Below are 21500 nucleotides of genomic sequence, written 5' to 3'. Positions count from 1 at the left end.
TAGCTCTGGCTATCTGGAACTCACTCTGTAGACCAAGCTGGCCTCGACGTCAGAAAGAGCCACCTGCCTCTGCCTCTGGAGGGCTGGGATTAAAGACATGGGCCACCACCATCACCACTAACCTGGTCTGACTGCTTTTTGAAGTGCCTGGGTTCCATTCCCACAATCACACGGAAGCTTACATCTGTCTTTAGTTTCAGAGTTTCAGGGGTCCAGTGCCCTCTCTGGCCTTCTTGGGCACTGCCCATACATAACGCACAGACACACATGCAGGCAAAACACCCACACACAGAAAATAATTTAAAAAACAAGAGCAAAGCAAAAGGACGTAGGACCAAAATTGCTCAGCAGCAAAAAGTGCTTGTGGCCAAGCTTGATGACCTGAGTTCGGTCCCTGAGACCCACAGTGGAAGGAGACTTGACATCTGAAGGTTGTCCTCTGACCTCCACCCACACACTATAACACATGCCTACCCCACCATAATCGTAAATTTTAAAAATCTTCCTCCTATATTCCTTTAAAAACAAAAAAATTATTAAATCATATCTCTTCCCCTCTTCACCTCCTGCCTCCTGGTGTCTGAGCTAAGGCATCCCAGGGCCTGGCTGGTTTGCACCTTCTGGAACTTTCTACAGCCTCCTGCCCTTGCTCCTACTCAATGCTACCATACTGTCTCCTGGGGCTACATGTCCTAAAACCTGTTTGTCTGCCCAGACTAGGGTTGGTGAGGTCCCCAGAGGTCCACTGAGACCCCAGCATTGTTCCAGTTCTTGCTGGCTGCTTGAGCCAATCCCAGACTCCAAGCCAACAGAACCAGGTGGACAGTGCTTTGGTGTTGTCCTGAGCCCTGGCTGTCCTTTGGGAGCTGGAGATCATGGTTGGGCCTGGCCCAGTCTCTTGCACGTTTCTTCTGGCCTAGCAAGCAACTTCCTGCCAGGTCTCTCTCTAGCTCATTCCCAGATGTTTCCTTCCTGACTACACAGCCAAGCCTCTGCTTCAGGCTCTTTCCCTGAGGACTCCCGGGATTCCCAGGAGCCCACACCAGTAGCTGTTCCAGAAAGAAGGAGCTAGGGGCTGAGGCCCAGCCTCACTCACTCAGCTTTGCAGGGCTTGGCTGTCTGAGCTTCCAGAGTGTCGTATTCCCTCAAGTCTTCCAATTCACGCATCTGACCGGTCAGCACCTTGGCTGCAAAAGCCACAATGTACTGCAGGAGGAAAAAAAGCACCGATGAACCCTGTGGCTGCCACAGGCCATTTGCACCTGCACGCAGGCCCCTCCCAGGCCCAAGGATGACCCAGAGGGGTGGACTCACCAGGAACCAGTAGATGTTCATGACCAGGAGGAGCAGCAGCAGAGTGTTGAAGAAGAAATAGTATGGAATGTCAGGCACAGACTGCAGGCTGCAGTGCCAGGTGGCATAGAGAACCTTGAGTGGGAACCAGTAGAGACGGAACCAGAACCTGGGGGGAGGGGCCGTCAGGGAGACCGGAGTGAGGAAAAGCACACTCCCCTCCTTTAATTCCCCTCTCCCAACTCTGTCAGCTCCTCCCTACTGTCCTCACCATGCACTTGTCACTCACCCCCAGGGTCCCCTGATTCACCTCTGTCTCTCTCAGCACCTCGGCCTGGTAGCCCCATCCACGTGCCAGACCCCGCCCCTTCCCTGCTTGGACAGGCCTTTCTGTCCTCTGCTTGGCCCTCCTCATCTTACCAATCAGCCTCTCCCCCTGGACTATTCTATGGCCCTATCTCCTACCCAACCACAGACCCCAATGCATGCCTCTATCCCCCAATAAGCCCCACATCCCTCTTCCTTGCTTTGACCACCATCCAACAGAACACACCCCTCTTGTCTGGCCCTACCCACCCACTGAGCCACAACCCTGTCCTGGCTAGCACACCCCTCTCACCAGCAGAAGCAGAAGCTGAGGCAGCCCAGGTTGGCCACCAGCCCGTGCAATCGATGGTAGGCGCCACCCCTGGCCTTGAAGTAGATGTTGAGCTTGGTGAACTCCAGCTGCACATCGCTGACGTCATGCAGGAAGAACACGAGGAGGCCCACGTTGTGGTATCTGCAGAGTGGGGGGGACGATTATAGCAGGACTACAGAGCCGGGGCCACATGCCCGGGGCCCCACAGTGGGTTTTTATTATTGTTTGTGTCTATATAACTGCGTATCTGTGTGCAGCGCCTGGTGGAGCCCAGGAGAGGCTGGCAGATCCCTGGAACACCGTGCTAGGAACTGAGGCTGGAAAGATGGCTCAGTTTGCTTCCCAGACCCCGCGTGGGGGCTCACAACCACCGGTAGCTCCAGTGGCAGGGGATCCCACTCCATGCAGACAAAACCCCTATACACATAAAAAAGCAAACTCCAAAACAACAGGTCATACGCTGTGAACCCTGAGCTCTGGCTCCAGCCTCTCGTACGACCGTGTAATCTATGTCTGTGTGGGGTGCACATGCCAGTGCCTGGGGCGGGCAGTGACTTCAGTGCCCTGGAGCAGCCACCATGTGGGCATCGACCTGAAGCTTATGCCATTGAGAGAACAGCCAGTGCTCTTAGCTATGGGCCACTTCTCAGCTCCCCTTTCTTGGGTCAGTTCTCACACTTGCAGCTCTTGCTGTCCTCACCTGTCCTGGCCTGTGCCCAGCTTAGCTTCTATTCTGTTAGAGACAGAGTTGTCACTAGCTCAGGCCTGGAACCCCAGCTCAAGTGACCCTGCCTCGGCCCCCTGAGAAGTTGGAAACACACGGGCACTGGAACTTCAGGAAAGCTACTCTACCTCTGGATCCCCTCTGAGTAAACCCTTGCTGTATTCCTGGATCGAAGTTGTCATACGGGTGGGCAGCGGTGAGATGGCTCAGTGGGTAGAGGCACTTGCCACCAAATCTGACAACCTGAGTTCGGTTCCCAGGACTCATGTGGTAGAAGGAGACCAAGCTCCTGAAACTTGTCCTCTGACCTCCAGGCCACCTCCCAAATAAATAAATAAATGTGAAAGGACTTCCCCACACAGACCCAAGAGAGCAGAGAGTGGGGACGGCTCTTTGAGCCCCTCTCCAGGAGGCCTCACGCACCCCTGAGCCAGGGTCCTTCCCTGCCCTCTCTCCTGATGGACTCACCGGAAGGCGTAGGAAGAGGCGATGAGGAGTAAGGTGACCACATGGTGTACCAGCATGACCACCGAGTCCTTGCGCCAGCTGTCCATGTACACGGTGGCATAGACGGAATGACAGTAGAAACTCCCCTGCAGCAGGTAGGCGACCGCTATGTCCCAGGGCACCGCCATGCCCGAACTCCAGCCTGGAAGAGTCATGGGCACGGTCATTTTCAGGGCCTCTATGTCCCCTGAGACTTCCCCATACAGCCTCAGACGGCATGTACCTGAGGCTCACCAGGGAATGTGCTAAATGTGGGGTGGCCATAAGTCTCTATTTTATCTGAGATGATTCGCTGTGGGCGTCTGTGGGCACCTGCCTGTCACAGGGCCCTGTGGGGGAGGTTAGAGGACACTTCGGGACTCACCATTCTCCTTCCCCCCAGGGTAACAGGGGCCCACTCAGGTCAGCGGGCTTGGCACTCAGCACCTTAACCAGGTGAGTCACCTCACCAACCTTTGCCCTGTGTTTAAGTCAGGATTTCATGTAGGCCAAGCTCACTTCAAAATCTCTGTGCAGCCGAGGATGACCTTGAACTCATAATCCTCCTGCCTCCGCTTCCTGAGTGGTGAGATGCTGTGTGTGTGTGGAGGCATCATGCCGGATTGACATGGATGGAACCAAGGGCCTTCTGGGCAAGCCAAGCACTCTACCACCTCAGGTCCAGCCCCATTTTGTTTGGGTCTGTTGTTGTTGTTGTTGTTGTTGTTGTTGTTGTTGTTGTTGTTGTTGTTTAAGAGACTGTTAGGTACCTCCGGCTGACCTGAGAACCCATCGCAATGCTCCTGCCTCAGCCTCCTGAGCTGAAATGACAAGTCTGTACCATCATGCCTGGCTCCAGTGTCTGCTCCAGTTCGCCTCTCTTGTGCTGGGCGGGCCTCACACAGAGGGCTCTGCCTGTAGCCTGTGCCCTCCACTCCAGTCTTCCCAGACCTCTAGGCACATCCCTTTCCACTCAGGAAATTGTCTGCCCTCCTTGGTGAGCCCCCTACTGCTCACCGACGGGTGCTTCCTCCTCTCTCCTGTCGCCATGCTCTCTCCTTTTGAATGCGTCTGAGCCTTTGTGACACCTGTGTCCCCAGTTGCATTCACAGTCCCGGCTCAGGCAGCCAAGCAATAGAGTCACGGAAGGACTCAGGGCTAGTGAGTCGGTCCCAAAGGCAAAGGTGCTTGCCTCAAATGCCTGGGGGCTAGAATCCCACCCACAGAGCCCACACAAAAGTGGAGGAGAAGAGTAACTCTCAGTTGGCCTCTGACCCCCAGCCAGCACTGGGCATGAGGCAAGATGACAGTAAAGTCTGAGACCATCCTAGGCTGCACAAGATCCTGTATAAAATTCCAATAAGATCCGCAGGAAGATTCAGTGGTGTGATGGTTTGTATGTGCTCAGCCCAGGGAGAGGCACTATTAGAAGGTGTGGCCCGGTCGGAGTAAGTGTGGCTTTGTTGGTGTGGGCTTAAGACCCTCATCCTAGCTGCCTGGAAGTCAGTCTTCTGCTAGCAGCCTTCAGGTGAAGATGTAGAGCTCTCAGCTCCTCCTGTACCAGGCCTGCCTGGATGCTGCCATGCTCCTGCCTTGATGATAAGGGACTAAACCTCTGAACCTGTAAGCCAGCCCCAATTAAATGTTGTCCTTCTGAGACTTGCCTTGCTCATGGTGTCTGTTCACAACAATAAAACCCTAAGATAGTGGGTAAAGGTGCTTGCCACCAAACCAGATGACCTGGGTTTGATCCCAGGGCTGCACACAACAGAAGAGAGGACAAACTCACAAAAGCTGTTCTCTAACCTTCATGCACACATGCAAATGGTGACACACAGGTGTCCCTTCCCACATGAATATAAATGGATATGTTTTTAAAAGAGGGAGAAGAACCCCGACACACACACACTTCTCTTCATCCTCTAGCGAGCCCCTAGTCCTGACAGTGTGCCTACCTGCACTGCCCCAGTTTGAGTTTCAGCCAAAGTCACCTTAAGTAGGGTCCCTGCCCCTGTTAACATATCCACACTCCCTGAACTTCTCCCCTGTTTTCTCTTGATTCTCCTTGCTGTGAACAGACTGGATGTCCCCTGGAGGGTTTGGGAGCCTCCTCCTGGCTGTGTCTAGCACAGGCTGACCTGGTATACCATGATTAGGCCTGGGACACTGACTCAGGATAGAGTCCTGCCTCTGGCTGTGGGCATGGCTCAGGATAGCTCAGAACCCCTCAGTGATGCATGAGGACGGGACCAGCTATGGTACTGCCCAGCGTGTAATAGTTTCTTTGTTTCCATCTCCAGAAAGAAAACCACAAAAAACCGTGGGTGGTCAATAAATGCACAACACCTTGTCCCAGACATGGGTCAATCATGGGCCTGTCAGCTGCCCAGGACAGTGCACGCCTTTAATTCTAGCACTTCGGAGGCAGAAGCAGGCAGATCTCTGTGAGTTTATGGCTAGCCTGGCCTACATAGTGAGTTCTAGGACTGTCAGGGCTACACAGGAAGACCTTGTCTCAAACAAAACAAAACAACAGAACAAGACCATGAATTACCTACAGAAAAGCACATTGAATACAGCTAACACCACTCCTTTTGAAACTCAAAATGGTTCGTTTTCAGTGGTGATGCACACCTGGGATTCTAACAGTTAGGAGGCTGAGGCAGGAGCATCCCCAATTTTGGGCCATTCTGGACTATGTAGGAAAAAAAATCGTGTGGTGCTTTCCATGTGGAGAAAGTCACCGTAGGTCCTAGTTGTGTACCACCAGAGAGAGTCCTCTGAGCCTCTCCCTGTCCCCCTGAGAGAGCATGTCTCCCAGATCACTGATAAGTCCCATAGCAGGATCCCTAGCAAGGAGCCCCTCCCATTTTGCACAGTTTTACACCTACAAATCTCCACCATTAGCCATCTCTGAGACACAAACTCCAGGCAAGAGTTGAGTCTTCACGGAATCATCGTATGACGCCGCAGGGCCCTTGCAGCACTGCCTCTGATGGGAGCCTCTTCTGACCACTCCACCTCCAGGGGTCCATAGTCACCCTTGTCTTGGGGCTGGCCTCAAGACTTCCATTGAGATATCTCATTAGGTGAGAGAGATGGGGTGGGGAGAAGGTGTGCACATGTGCATGCTTGGCTGTGCTGTCTCGACAGCCTCCACAGAGTCCTTTGCACTGGTCCCACAGGACTCTTACCGTGGAAGACAGAGGGCGGGTCATGGAAGAAAGGGTAACTGGTGCCCAAGAGCAGGTAGGCACAGTAGCTCCAACAGGCCAAGTAGAACAGAAGCTTCCAGGCACTCTCAGGCAGCCTAGCCGCGTCTCTAGGCTGCAGGCGACACCGCTTGGCCAGGGGCTGTGGGGACATGGTGGGTAATGGTTATCACTGGGAGCTGGATGCGCCTCCAAGGGGCGAAGTGAGGTCCAGGGACTCAGCTTGGTGGCATTGAGAAGGCTGGGCCTCTGTGCCCATATCATCTGGGGTAACCAGAGCCCATGTGTTAGCCCATCGAGGGCTAAACTTAGCACCCAGCTGTCCTGTGTGGCCTGCGGAGAAAGGAGAGGGAAGGGGAGAGGACAGGGCGGGCGACGCACTCGGGCTTTAAGCAATGGAGCCCAGGGAATCTGGGAGGTGGGGGGGGGGCGCTCAGGTCCTAGTAGGGATGGGGGTGTGTCAGGGAGGGAGAAAGGTTGAAGGAAAATACCCTGGGGGACAGGAAAACTTGAAAAGAACAATGCTCCCCCACGCTGGGAGGAAGACAGGAAGGGAAACTGAGTATAAGAGGGCACCTGGGAGGGGAAGCTGGGGGACCAAAGACTGTGAAGTGGGAGTCTACTAAGAGAAAGAGGAGTGGTGTTAGAGGGAGAAGGGGGGACAGAAGTGAAGGGGAATCATGCCATGGTGAGGCAACCTGACTTGGGGGATACAGAGATGTCACCGGATAGTGTGTCTTGAATTAGAAGGTACATGCCTGCCATCCCAGCACTTGAGAAGCTGAGGCAGGAGGATTGCCATGAGTTTCACCAACCTGGGTTTCAGAGTGAGAGACTGTCTCAAAGACTACAAGAGACAGTTGGAATAGGCGGACTACAGTCAGGGAAGGCTCCAGCACCCTGGGGGGGTGGAGCTCCTGAGCTGAACGCCAAACCCAGCCCCCTTCCTCTCAAGGCTGAGGGGGCCAGAGGAGCACAGAGCACTCAACGGTTGTCATGGAGACAGCCAGAGCCCAGCTCCTGTAACCCCTAGCAACCAGGCTGCTGCCAAGTTGAGCTTGGAGAGTGGGACAGCACCTCCGCCCCTTTCTTAGGAAGGGTGAGGTTGGAACCGGGGTGGCATCAGGCCGCCTGAAGGCCTCCAGCATCCCAGCTGGGCCCCAAGAGTGTCAGGGCCAGGGCAGATGGGGACCACTCGGCCCTTCTCACTCTTGCTGGGATCTCTCTCCAGCAGCTAAGGCTGAAGTTGCTCCCTCCAGTGGGTGACATCGGGCAGGGTGGGCTCTGGAGCTGGACAACACCCTGTCTTGACCTAACAAGGAACAGCCTCTTCCCGCCAGCAGAGAAAGGCCCCTTTGTTGGCACAATGCTCTGTCCCCGCACCCCCAGCCATTTTCAGTTAGAAGGGGGCGGGATGTCCCCAGCTAGTCCCCAGGAGAGTATCCACCATGTTACTGGCCCAGATACCACAGAGACCCCCTCACCCCAAGAGAGGGGAAGTGTAAACTCATGTGCCAATGTCATCAGTACAATCATGACAGGCTCGTTCTTCAGACCTGGGGCGGTGGCCTTCTTTATCGCCAGAAAGGGAACATTTTGACCATCACCCCATGGGGGCGGCAGAATCCAGCCTTGACACAGACAGGGTCATTTCCAAGGTTGAGACACGCAGGCTTGTGCCATCACTGGTTCGGGGGTGATTTGGACCCCAGACAGGGGTGGAGCCTCGACTGCACAGACTGGGTGTAGGCTCAGCAGCTCCCCGTGACGCAGGTCACAGGTGACCTCTCTACATCTCGAGGCCTCCCGTTCCAGGATCTAGGCTCTCTGGTCCACAAGTCGATCCCCCAGAAGGGCCCCAGGTCAGTCCTCCAGTCCCCAACAGCCCAGAGGCTGTACCGAGCGGATCGCCCTAGATTCTATTGAAACGACCCAGGACAGGATGTGGATCTGGTTTCCCTGTACCCAGAACATCCCACGCTATAGTGGACACCAAATCCATCACAGCGTCACCCCAATTCAGCCACACCCCCGCATCCAACCCGCGCAAAGGGTCTCGGGATAGCCTGAGGCCCCAACATCCTGGGCATCTCCAGACCTGAGCCCCCCACTTTCCAGCGGCCACCATGGACATAGGAATACGTGAGGAGAGGCCCCACTCACTCTCTCGCACGCAATTCTCAGGGGTCCCCAGGTTTCACTGACCCGAAAGATGCGCGTGGTGGCTGCTGAGCGCAACGCTGTCCACCCCAGAGCGCAGAGCAGGGCCAGCAGCAGCTCGGGTGCAGCCAGATGAGCGTGCTCCGCCAGGCCGCGGCGCGCCAGTCCCCAGCCGCAGTCCCCGCAGCCCCGTGCTGCGGCCAGCGCCGAGGCCCAGCTTCGTTGCAACATCTCTGCATAACTCGGCATGGGCTCTGGCGCCTCGAGCCCGGTGGTCGTCGCCGCAGCAGCCATGCTACCTGCTCGTCCGCGGTCTCCGCTGCTATTTGCACCCGTCCGAGTCGCCGCGCGCCCTCGCGTCACGCGCCGCAGCCAGGCCGGGGGCGCGCGGGCCCCCGCCAGAGAGAAGGGGCGTGGTCTCTCTGGCCCCGCCCCTCGCGATGCAGAGCACTACCCGTCCTGCCCTCCTGAGGTGCGGCTTGAGACCAAGTGATCCTCTGCTCAGTCTGCGAATGCCATGGGGGCTCTTCTGCGGTCAAGCTGGCTCAGCGGGTGAAGGCGAGGACAGACTGACATTCACAAATTATCCTCTGACCTCCACCTGGGCGCCCATTCACACAAATAAATAAAAGCAACTAGACAATAAAAAAAAAAAGGATTCGGACCATACTTGGGTGGGCACTCACCGTTTGCCCACTGGTCTGAATGTAGAGCCTGTGAGTGTCCTAGCCCAGCCCCATAGATGTTCCCTGATAGACTGTGAGGGTGGAGCTGACAAATGGTAGTGGGAGGAGGAATGTCCAAAGACCAGCTTCCCGCTGTTCTATCACCAGTGAGTCAAAGCCATAAAGATTAGCCTGATGTGTTTCCTCTACTCTGACTCCTCCAGCCACATGGCCCCTTGTGCTGATCTCCCAACTGAGCACTGCCTCGCTGTGTAGCTGAGGATGGCCTTGAACTCCTGATTTTCTCTTCTGAGTGCTGGGAGGCAACTTTGCCTGCCGTGCGTGGTTTATTCACCGCTGGCAGTGAGCTCAGGCTCTGTGCATGCTAGGTAAGCACTCTACCAATGGGGCCACATTTCCAGCCTCCTGTATGTGCACACATGCACTGTGTGCACTCATGCACGCCAAGGGAAGAGGACAGAGATAGGTGTCCACGGTCACCGTCCATCAGTATTTAAAGCCTTTGATGTGTGTGTATGTGTGAACATGGGTCACATGAGTGTAAGAGCACATGGGACTGGAAGGTAGATCCTATGGAGGTGGAGACACAGGCTGCTGTTGGCTGCATGGATATTGCTGCTGGGCTCAGAACCCCAATCCTCTGCAAGAGCACTGCATGCTTGTAACACGGACCCACCTCTCCTGTCCTCCCACCCTGACCATTTAAAAAGATGTAGCATTTGGTGTATTTTTTCCGCCTGGTGCCCAGAGGCAAGGACACCAGACTCCATAGAACTAGAGTTACACTGACAACTGAACCTGAGATCTGCAAGAGCAGCCAGGGCTCAGAACTGCTGACCCACCTCTCCAGCCCTTACTGTTCAGTTTTTGAGGTAGATCTCTCACTGACCGAGGGTTCACTGATCCAACTAGACCAGGTGGCCAATGAACCCTAGGGGGGGCTTCCTGTCTCCCACCCCCAACAGGAACAGACACTTGTGCCCTTGGCTTCTACATGAACACTGGGAACCCAAACTTGTCATGCTTCTAGGGAAGGCTCACTACTGAGCATGTCACAGGGTCTCATGATGCAGTTGAGGAGGGCAGTGAACCCAACCCTCCCACAGCTCCCTTAGAGTGCCCACGTGATCGGTGTGCCGACCTCTCAAGTGTTTTTGACTGGAAACCCCTGTGGGTGAGGGGCTCTTGTACTTTTCGCCTGAATTGTTAGTTGACAGGCTAGGGGCTGGGGCCCTTCCCAGTCCCTCCTGGCAAATCCTGGTGCCATCTGGCAAACACAGTGCCCATCTGTAAGTGAAGAAGCCTGCTCAGCCTGAGTTTCTTCTTGGCAGGGGAGGTGAGACGCCTGCCAAAGAGGTGTGGGGTGATGTGTGCTGTAGGCCCAGGACCAGGGTTCCCTAATGGAGCCTGTGCTAGGCTGATACTGGTGCCCTGTCCCCTTCTGCCACAGGGCCAAGTGTCAGTGGCTGCACTGCAGTGGCATCTGAGTGGTGTCAGATGGCTACCCCAGCAGTTAAGGTGAGGTCACAAGCACAACCAGGGGCCCAGAGCCAACACAGGGGCTAATAGGCCTCCTCCTTCCTGTCCAGTGGGACCTTACCTGTTTGGGGCTCCTCACTATAGCTAAGTATGGTAGGCAGGGCCCACATGGGTCCATCCGCCAGTGACCCTGCACCTGTCATGCTGTGCAAAGTGGCAGCCCAGACAATAGGCCCTAGGGTCCTAGATTTGAGCAGAAACATCCTTCATTGATGGCTCCCTTGGTGGGTCTGTACCTCAGTTTCCCTGGATGCTGACTGAGGTTACCTGGGAGTGCTTGTAGGGTAGACTGGGGACCGAGGGAGGCTAGGGGATCATGGTGGGGTACCCTGAAGCTTGGAGTGTAGGATTGGTGATGTACAGTGAGGTGCGAGCCTGGGACTCTTTCCTCCAAGACCCAGTCCTGTCAGAGTGAGCGCCTGGTATCAGGCAGAGAGACCATGAGCAGACTTTATTGGCAGACAAGGAAGAGAGGACAGCATCCCGCGGCACACAGTGGGGTCACCAGGGCATCTCCGCCTTAGGCGCTGGGCGCGTACTGCAGTGCCAGGCGATCGAAATCGTTCTCCTACAGTGGGGGATGGGACACAGCATGAGACACACAGCCTTCTCCCTCCCCATCCCGAGGACAACCGCTCTGCGCACCTTGGCCTGGTACTCCTTGATGAAGGGATGGGTCCTGTGTGCGTCCTTCAGCTGTGACAAGTATCGGTTTGTCACCTGAGGAGAGTGGGGTGGAATTAGTCGGGCAGATATGGGGATCCAAAAGCCATGCTACCATGCAGGATGGGGTGGGAGCATGGGAGGGACCCTGACTCCCACCCCCAACGGAGAGTCAGGACAGGCTTAAGGGATCGGGAAGCACATCCACAGCTAGCCTCAGAGGTGCAGCAGAGGCTCCAGGGAGGGAGTGGCCAGGGCAGGTGATTGGCTGATGAAGCTTTTTGAGCTGACATGTCCTAGGTTCTAAAACAGTTTTTCAACTTCCTAAAGCTGCGGCCCTTTAATTCAGTTACTCATGTTGTGCTGACCCCAACCATAAAATTTTCTTTGCTACTTCAGAAGTGTAATTTTGCTACTGTTATCAGCTGTGAGGTAAAGATCTGCTATGCAGCTATGTGAAGGGCTCATTTAACATTCAGCTTGAGAGCCACTGTTCTAGGACCTAAAAGCCAGGCAGCTCCAGCCCAGCCCTGTGTACACAGCACTGAGGACGCTGTCTGTCCTCAACTGGGACAGCAACAGATGCTGGCTCAGGGCTCAGCAAGCTGCACCCTGGTTACCTATGCAGAAAGCTGCACCAACTTCCTCTTCCCCCAGGTCTCCACTGGCCTCTACCTGTCCTGTTTCTGTCCTCACCACCATCCTGAAGGGGCTGAGGCCTGAGTCACACTCCAGCCTACCTCAGGGGGCTTGCCCAGGTGCTGTGACAGTACAATGAGGTTGATGAGGGTCTCAGGGTGGCCACTGTCCTGGAAAAAGATGGAGAACAGGCAGTCAACAAAACCCAGGCCCTGAACCCTCAGACCAACATCTGACTGAGGCCAGAAAGAGCCTGTCTAAGTTACTACAGGGAAGGAGGGGGCACCAGGCTGTCCCAGAGTTTTCGTCATGCACTCTGCAAGGCAGAGGGACCAGGGCCTTGTGCTTCCTGCTCAGCGTGACTTGGGTCTGTCCTCCTAGCTTTGGGGGGCACCAAGTCTCCTTGCTCCACATTAAACTGCTGGATAATTGTGAAGTCACCCACACCCCTACGCCAAAAATTACATCACCAGTCTTTCTCCATTGAGGCAGGGATGGCAGTGGGTCTACTGTCAAGCAGTTGGGGACAAGCAGAAGGGAAACAACTAGTTGTCATCCTGGAGACCCCCACAGCAGGCAGCTGAGGAGGCAGTCATCTGGAGAGCACACGTGCTCACTGATCAGGTCACCTGGTTCCCACCCATGGCCAGCTGTGCGTCTCCAATTGTTTGGGGTACAGTAATGGTATGCTGGGATGCCCATGGCGGCCAGCGTGTGCCACACCCACCTTGTCCAGTGCCTCTTGCAGCACGCCCTCCGCAGTCTCCCAGCGGCCCTGTGCCGAGTGGCAGGCTGCCTGGCCATTGAGCAGCAGCAGTGTGGGCGAGCACTTGTCTGCCAGCTCCTGGAATATGTAGTAGGCTTCCTGCAGCTTCTCACCACCCTGTGGGAACACCTAGGTCAACTGCTGGTCACCTGCTGGCCCGACCCTCCATGATGCACCCCAGGGAGTCACTCTCTAGACCAGCTCAGGTCCCGCCTCCCTTCCAGCAGAGGACGCTGAGGGGTGGGATGAAGACACAGAGGCCGCCTGTCCCTCCTAACTGCCCGCTCTAACCACTGTTAAGATGCTGTAGAAAAGGTTTACAGGGAAGTGGTGTGTGTTGGGACCGCAGGGACACTGAGTCTCTGAGCGGTAGAAGGCAGTGAGGCCTGTCAGGGCAGGCCTGCAACTCCGGCTCCTCTGAGGGCTGAGGCAGGACAGCAGTTCCCATCACCCTACAGGACGAACACCAAGGCCCCACCCCTCTGCACATGTTGTCCCATCCTAGTAAACCACACACAGTAAACTCAAAGCCACCACGTGGAACCTTGTGAAGGTCTGTCTAAGGTAAAAATTAACACTCTTTTTGGCTTTTTGCAACAGGGCTTCTCTGTAGAGTTCTGGCTGTTCTGGAACTCATTCTGTGGACCAGGCTAGTTTTTTACTCACAGAGATCCACCTGCCTCTGTCTCCTGGGAGCTGGGACTGAAGGTGTGCACTCCTACCATCTGGCTCAAAAATTTTAAATTTTAAAAAAGGTCAGGGAGCTGAAGATGGGTAAGCAGCTACTCTTTAAATGGACCCATTGCTGGCATCCACTGGGCACACCACAGCCACCTGTAACTCCAGCTGTGAGGGGCTGACACCCCCTTCTGGCCTGTTCAGGCACTGCATGCATATGCACAAATCAATCTTGTAAGAGGGGCAGGGCATGGAGTGCCTGCCTGTATCTCCGTACTAGGGTGATGGACGTAGGAAGATCAGAAATTCTACAACAGCCTCAGTCACATGGCCAATCTGATGACCCCTGGGCTATGTGACACTTGCTTTTAAAACAGAACAAAATCCTTCAAAGCTAAATTTAAATAAAAATAAGCAAACTATGGCCGGGATGTAGTTTACTGTGTAGCACTTGCCATACACGAGTAAGACCTTGGGTTCTATGCCAGTCCCATAAAGGAAAGAAAAAACCCAAAAACCCAAACTGAAACTAAGTAAGTACCCCTCCAGAAAACCTGGGGCCATTCCCACCCAAGAGGAGAAGCACTTGAGGGGCCACTGGGCTCTCCTGTAAAGGCCTGTGGGCAGAAGAGCTCAGAGAGGGGGCCAAGCCCAGAAACCAGAATGGGGCAGATGGCAGGAGGCAGGCAGTGTGAGCTAAGGATGCCCGGCTGTCACCAGCCCACGAAAGGAGCCCTGAGAGCAGGGCAGAACCACTCCAAGTCTGGGGGACACTGAGAGCTGGCCAGCTGCCTGGCTGGACTCTCTCTCCAGGAGCCTTGTCAGTGTCTGCAGGGCTCTGCCATTATACTGCAGGTGAGGTTTGGTTAAACAGAGGGTGCAGCCACAGGAGTGACACTTCTTAGTCCCTGCCTTCCCACTTCCCGATTCCTGGGGAGCTTACCATAGCCAGGTTAACCCAGGCAGTGGCCAGCTGGGTGAGGGTGGCGTCCTCATCTTGCTCCTGCATCCTCTTCAGCTCCTTCCTGGGACATTAGAGGTTGGGCACTGAGTGGCCTGGGGGCCCCAGAACCTAGGGATGGACCCTGGCACACTCTACTAGTCTGTGTGCAGCTGATATGGAGAAGACATGGCTGGCCCTCCTGTTGCCCCGAATGGTACAGATGCAGAGAGATGCTACCCAGGACAGAGCTCAGCTGTGTGGTACCATCTAGGATAAGCTCCAGGTCTGCCACAGCCTAGGGAGCTGCTACTCCGTCCCCAACAATCCCCACCCCATCCCCCAAAGAACGGCGACAGGACCTGGCTTCCCACATGTCCTGCGCAGAGCCTCCCATCACCCTATAGGACAGTGTTTGCCCACAGCATGACAGAGGGAAGCAGAGCCCACACCCTTGTTCCCAGCAAAGGATCCAGGAAGAGGCTAGGAGAGGGGTGTGTGTCACTTGTATGGGGCACAAGAAATAAGAGGCCTCGGGGAAGCTGAGGCTGACGTCTGGGTTGGTCTTGGCTGTGGCTCACCGGGCTAGGTCCAGCCTGTCCAGCTTGAGGAGGATCTGAATCGTCATGGCCGTGCTGTGGACAGGGCAGAGACAGTGGTTGGCAGGCACTTGGCCTTGCTAAGAGAAACACCTCCACTTTTCCAGTGAGATGACAGGGCTCTGGGATCTTCCTTAGGCTCTGCGGGTGGGACCCTGCTGCCTGTACTCCTCTGTAGGCCAAGCAGAGGGGCCCAGACCTACCCCTGCCTCTGTGTGGGGCGACAACACAGAGCACTTGCTTGATGCCATGGCCCCAGAGTACCTTTGCCTACCATCATCAGCCTCTGTCTCAGCTCCCGGGAAGACAGATGACTCATGTGGCCACTTGTCCCTGGCTTCCCTTCTAGACAGGCTGGCCCCAGGTCCTGTAGCCATCAGCTCCATTTCTACTGCTCTTCTATTTACTTTTCCTGCAGTTCCCAGATGGAACCTGTGATTTTCTGCCCCCTTTTCCTTCAGATAGGATTCCATGTAGCCTAGGCTAGACTCAAATTTGACATTAGCTGGGGGTGACCTTGAATTCCACATCATCCTCCCTCTACCTCCAAGTTCTGGGATGAAAGGCAAATGACCTTGCCTCCCCACTCCCACTTGAAACAAGCTCTCTCACTATGTTGCCCAGGCTAGCCTCAAAACCTATCTGAGAGATGGTCTGAGGGTAAGCACTTGCTATGAAGTCTGATGATTTGAGTTCAATCTCCAGGGCCCACAGGGTGGAGAGCCAACTCCCACAAACTGTTCTCTGCTCTGCAGCACACATGCACTGTTGTACATGACTGTCCCCAAATTAGGGAGGAAAAAAATATATGTACATGTGTGTGTGTGTGCGTGTGTGTGTGTGTGTGTGTGTGTGTGTGTGTGTGTGTGTGTGCGCGCGCGCATAGGCTTGAGTCACCTCCCTCAGCTTTCTAGGAGATGGGATTTTAGGTGTCTGCCTTGCCTGCTTATCCCCACTTCCTTTTTTATCTTTATTTTGGTAACTTTATTTATTTTATGTACAGTATTCTGCCTGCGTATGTAACTGCAGGCCAGAAGAAGGCACCAGATCTCTTTACAGATGGTTGTGAGCCACCATGTGGTTGCTGGGAATTGAACTCAGGACCTCTGGAAGAGCAGTCAGTGCTCTTAACCACTGAGCCATCTCTCCAGCCCTATTTTGGTAACTTTAAACCCGTTCTTGGACGACTCATACTCAAGTATAACATATTTTGATTGTATTCCTCTCTTACTCTCCCTCTGGGGTCCTTCAGCTTGGACTTACCTAGTTCTCTTTTCTTTGTATAGTATTTGTATGGATGTGTGTGTGGGGGGGGATGTGTGTGTGTGTGTGTGTGTGTGTGTGTGTGTGTGTGTGTGTGTGTGTGTGTGTGTGTGTGTGTGTGTGTGCATGTGTGTGCCCAAGCAAAAGTGTGGAGATCAGTGGACAACTTGTGGGAGTGGGGGCTAGACTGGGCCCCAGTGAGACCCTGTCTCTTAGAGTAGCTAGAGGAAGCAGGCTTCAGGCACTCACCACTCAAGGCCGTCACCCTGGTGCAGGGTGCGCAGGGCTGCATCCGGGTTCTGGTCGTGGAAGTAGATGGAGGCAGCCATGAGCAGGAAAGTGGTATTGGTCACATCCACACTTCTGCTCATCTCGCGGTCCAGCTCCAGTACGATGCTGTCCCTGTGAGATGTGGCTGCTCAGAGTGAGGCTAAGGCAGGAGTTGGCCTCGGGCCTCTGAGGGATCCCATTCTTCAGGAGCGCAGAGGTGTCAGCCCAGGGTGCACAGGAACAAGCCACAGTGTGGCCAGGCTATCTTTACAGGGCACCAGGCAACCCCAACAAGCTGCATCAGTGACCAGCATTTGATGCCTGCAGCCATCCATTCTCATGCAGGTGACATAACTGGTGGGAACAGGCACTCCTGACTGGCTAGCTGTGTGCTGGAGGATGGCATGAGACAGCTGAGAAACTGCATCAGAAGTGATCAACTTCTGGGTGGTGGGAATCCTAAAGGCCTCTGTATGGCCTTGTGCTGAGCCCATGAACAGGCATGGCCTCAGGTGAAGCAGGCGAGATTTACTCTACCCTGGGTATGGCCAGCACAGCTGCTAGGAAGGGACGGTGTTCTTGAGTCTGGGGCTCTAGGACAGGGCTTGTTGAATGGTTCCCAGAGCCCCCACTCCATGTTCTTTTCTGTGCTAGGAAGCCAAGGCCACGTGCACACTTAGCACACTAAACATACAGCCACGCCCAGCTGAGCACAGCCTGTGTGGCAGGGGCTGTCATCACCTCCACTGAGCAGGGGAGGAAAATGGAGACACCAGAAGTAAAGGGGTAGGAAGTAAGGACATCTTACCCTCTCTGCAAGTGGGAGCAGACCCTGGGCCCCAGGTTCTTTGGGCCTAGTGCCACCTGCCCTGGCTAAGCCTTACCTTCGGTTCTCACTGGCAAGGTACTCAGCAAACATTCGTACAGCCTGGAGCTCTGGGGCCGAGGAAGGCTTGATCTCGTCCAGGACCACACCATACTTCCTCTACGGTCATAGGTGCATGTCAGTCGTTCCTACCTGGAGGCTTCGTATTCCCAAACCACAGCCAACGTCAGCAACCCACTGCTCGAGCCAACAGTGCCATGGGCATCAGCAGCAGACGGCAAGCTCCTGTCTCCCCTGCTGCCGTAGCTGGGGATATGTGTCAGCAGTGTGGGGACAGAGGGTGTCTGCTGTGCCCCACCTTCCCCTTCCTGACACCTATGGCTACTTTTGGAGCCACCTGTCTTTCTCACCCAAGCTGCTCTCATACTTGCAGCAATGCCCCTGCCTCAGCCTTCTAAGTGCTGGGGATTATGTGTGTGTCACCATGCCCTGTTGAGAGAGTTACACGCAGTATTCCCCTGACCCACACAGAGCATGAAACCTAGGCTGTGACACACATTTTGTGATGAGGCTGACTGGCAGGCTCCTCCTGGGCACCTGAGCCCTGCCCTAGGCCAGAATGAAGAAGACCTTCTCAGAGGTCACTAGAAATCTATCTTTTTGAGCAGGATTAGCTGTGTAGCCCAGGGCACCCTCAAACGTGAGCTCCTCCTGCCTCAGGTGCCCAAGTGCTGGGCGACAGGTCTGTGCCATCTTGCACGGCTTGGGGGCTGTTTTTAGAACAAATGGGTGAAAATACACCTCACTGTTTTATGTGGGTAATGGTAGCAAAGGAGGTGGAGGCAGGAGAAGCAAGGTCATCCTGGGCTACATAGTGAATTCAAGGCCAGCCTGGGCTATGTGAGACGGCTGCCAAGCCTGGGGACCTGAGTTCATTCTCAGGACCTATACAATGGAAGAGAATGGATCCCCACAAGTTGTCCTCAGACCACACATACCCAACCCTCCCCATGATGAAGCATGGTGACCCAGGCCCCTGGGTTGGCTGTCCACAGCTTTCCTGCAGAGTACCTGTGCCCTTCCCAGGCGGCCCACACTCACCTGTGCGAGGTATGCTCTATACAGGAAGACATCCCTCTCCACTTCTCTCCCGGGACTGGACAGCTGTGAGGAGATTTGCTGAGTGAGGCTGAGGAGCCTGCTGGGAGCTTCCCTGGTGCACTCGGGCTAACAGCTCAGGGCCTTAGCTGGAATCCAGGAGGCCCAGAAGCCCCAAAGAAGCCTCCACAGAGGATACACAGTGTAAAAAGCCTGATCTTATCTCAACTGAGGCTGTCATCACCCCAGGTATCAGGGCGCAGTGCCATATGGCTGCAGCAGCAGCAGGGCGGCATGCCCCAGCCCAGAAAAGTCCTACTGAGTTTAGAGTCCAGGCTGATCATGAACTACATGAAATCATCCAGCCTCAGCCTCCTGGGTGTGATACCTGGGGTGAGGACAGGGTGATGATATACTGTGTTTTGGGCACACAGGCTAGGCCATTCTGTGGTGGGTGGATACACACATTTATTTTAGTTAGCACCCAGGATGGAGTCTAATGATCCTCCTGCCTCAGCCTTTGGAGTAGCTTGGACCACACACCGAGGGGCCCCTGATCACTGCAGTCTAGCAACCAGCAGCTCTCATGTGGCCAGAAATTGCAGCAGGGAGAGGCCATGCCTCAAGCCACCTACAGTTCTAGAGCTCTCCCTGCCTGGAAGAACAGATGGTGACCAGGCCACCTGCATGCTATCTGAAGAGATCCTGGGAACTCAGCAGAAGGACCAGCCTGGACTATGAGACATGCTGAGGGCCCCAGGGAGACTGGGCTGGCTGATGTCTGAGGTGGGGCTGCTGTGTACTTGTGGTAGGTACTAAAAGGGAAGATGAGAGAGAGGGAACACAAGCTTCAACCAACACTGGGCGAGGACATAGGGTGGGGCTAAAGGTAAGGAGCACCTGACCAGTACACAAGAGTCTTGATGTCTCCCTAAACCTGAAAGGCATAAGGAGAGGAAGGAAAGATGCCGGTATCACAGAGAGTCACTGAAGTAGCTTGCTGGGTCAATGACTGGTGACTAAACATTTATTGTACCGCATTCCTAAAGTTCAGAGTCCAGAATCAGGAACTTACACCTAACCACATAAGTCCTTAAAAGCAGAGACATAGAGGAAAGGGACCGAAGGGAGATAGAAGAGGTCCTAAGGATGACAGGACGCCACATCTGGCTGTTCTGAGATGGGAGAAGAGCCTGGGACTAGAGAGAACCTTCTAGGAGCTAGATGTCTTCAGCAAATACAGAACCGCTGGGAAAGCTAGGAAGTGCTGCTTGTCCAGAACCTTAAGAAAAGAGAGCTTTGAGACCAGTAAGGACAAACCTCCACACACTACTCTACACACTTTACCCTAGCCACACTCCAGCCCGTCATGCCCTGACCCTGGAATGCTACGCTGTTTTCACACTCAAAATAGCCAGGCCTGAGACCACCACTTTCCTGGTTGCCTGCCTGGCCTCTGTTGCCAAGGCTACTGCACCTAGAAAGCCTGGAGTTCCATCAACTCTGTCTCTCACTGAGCCCAGCAGGAATGCTGTTTTCCACACACATGCAGAGAGGAATGAGTGATAGGTGATCCTGTCAACAACACAGGCTGTTGCAGACAATTCCCATTTTTAATGAACTAAAGACAAGCACAGGCTTGTCATCCTGCATCTGGGAGGGCTGAGGCAAGACTGCTGAATCTAGGGACAGCCTGGGCTACATGCGACTGTTTAAAACATAAAACAAAGGGTTGGGGATTTAGCTCAGTGGTAGAGCGCTTGCCTAGCAAGCGCAAGGCCCTGGGTTGGTCCCCAGCTCTGAAAAAAAAAAAAAAAAAAAAAAAAAAAAAAAAAACAAACATAAAACAAAGCCAGGGCTGGGATTTAGTCGGTAGAACACTTGCATCAAAGCTGTGCTTCCCACCCCCAGTACTGCATAAACTGGGGATGGCCGTGCACACTGCAATCCCAGTACTGAAGAGTGGAAGCACAAAAATCAAGAATTCAGTGTTCTTCAGCAAGATGGGGAATTCGAGGCCAGCCTGGGCTAAAGGAGACTGTCTTCTTTTATAATCAGACTTCTCTTTTTTGGGGGGGTTGGGAAGGCGAGGAGGGTACAGTCCAAGCCAGGATTTTTCTGTGGCACCCTGGCTGCCCTGGAAGTCGCTATGTAGGTCAGGCTGGCCTAAAACGCAGAGAACTGACTGCCTCTGCCTCTGGGTGCTGGGATTTAAGGCACACGACACTACCTCTGGCTTGAGACTGTTATTAAGACAGATTACAGTATTATCCGACTGACCTAGAACTCCTCATGAAGATCAGCCCGCCTCTGCCTCCCAAGTGCTGGGATAGAAGGCGTGCACCATGATGCCTGCCTAGACACTTAATGAAAGGGGAGTGAGGAGAAACGAAATAGTAAGAGGTTATAAGATGGAGCCAGTGGCGCACACCTGTCACCTCACCATTACCCTGACTTCAGGTCAGCCTGGGCTACGAATTGAGCTATCAATCAACTAATAAAATTTTGGAAGCTGGGCACAGGGGTGCACGCCTGTCAGCCTAGCACTCAAGGGGTGGAGACTGAAGGCGTAGGACTTCAGGTCAGCCTCGGATACACAGTAAGTTCAAAACTATCCTTGACTATACGAGAAACCGAGTCCGCCGACCAGAACCTCATAACTGCTCCGCACGCTGCCCACCTTCACGCGCTGCGCCTCGTTAATGCACTGCTGGTAGCTGCCGATGTAGAAAGCGTTCTTCACGTCGAACAGCTCGTCTACCTCTCCAGAGCCGCCAGAGACCGCGCCGGGAGCCGGAGGAGCCATGTCACCACCCCTCTAACCGGTCTTCTTCCTGGGAGACACGTAGGCCGGAAGCAGGGACCTGCCGCCGAGAACTATGGGAAACGTAGTTCTATGGAACCAATAGGAGGCGTTGAAACAGAAACCATGCAAAGCCTCCCGAGAACTATAGCTCGGATTCGGTGAACAAACACAAGGTTTTCAGGACCAAAACACTGAAAAGCGGTCGAAGCTGG

General features: G+C 54.5%; 2 protein-coding genes across 2 annotated transcripts; both read right to left on the bottom strand.

Moving 5' to 3' along the window:
• Window positions 1-568: 568 nt before the first annotated feature.
• On the bottom strand, window positions 569-9150 carry Cers1 (ceramide synthase 1). Its single transcript, XM_032918463.1, has 6 exons — window positions 8561-9150; window positions 6338-6497; window positions 3126-3306; window positions 1913-2074; window positions 1315-1462; window positions 569-1206 (listed from the first exon to the last, which is right to left on the bottom strand). The coding sequence occupies exons 1-6, from the start codon at window positions 8807-8809 to the stop codon at window positions 1093-1095; spliced, it is 1014 nt and encodes a 337-aa protein (XP_032774354.1). The 5' UTR covers window positions 8810-9150; the 3' UTR covers window positions 569-1092.
• A 2022-nt stretch (window positions 9151-11172) lies between these two features.
• On the bottom strand, window positions 11173-21498 carry Cope (COPI coat complex subunit epsilon). The gene is made up of 10 exons (XM_032919073.1): window positions 21163-21498; window positions 18486-18548; window positions 17443-17543; window positions 16538-16690; window positions 15008-15061; window positions 14430-14511; window positions 12770-12925; window positions 12144-12212; window positions 11386-11460; window positions 11173-11308 (listed from the first exon to the last, which is right to left on the bottom strand). The coding sequence occupies exons 1-10, from the start codon at window positions 21286-21288 to the stop codon at window positions 11261-11263; spliced, it is 927 nt and encodes a 308-aa protein (XP_032774964.1). The 5' UTR covers window positions 21289-21498; the 3' UTR covers window positions 11173-11260.
• Between the last annotated feature and the right edge of the window lie 2 nt (window positions 21499-21500).

Source organism: Rattus rattus, chromosome 13, assembly GCF_011064425.1.
Source record: "Rattus rattus isolate New Zealand chromosome 13, Rrattus_CSIRO_v1, whole genome shotgun sequence".
Lineage (NCBI taxonomy): Eukaryota > Metazoa > Chordata > Mammalia > Rodentia > Muridae > Rattus > Rattus rattus.
This window is presented reverse-complemented; position numbering and strand designations above follow the sequence as displayed.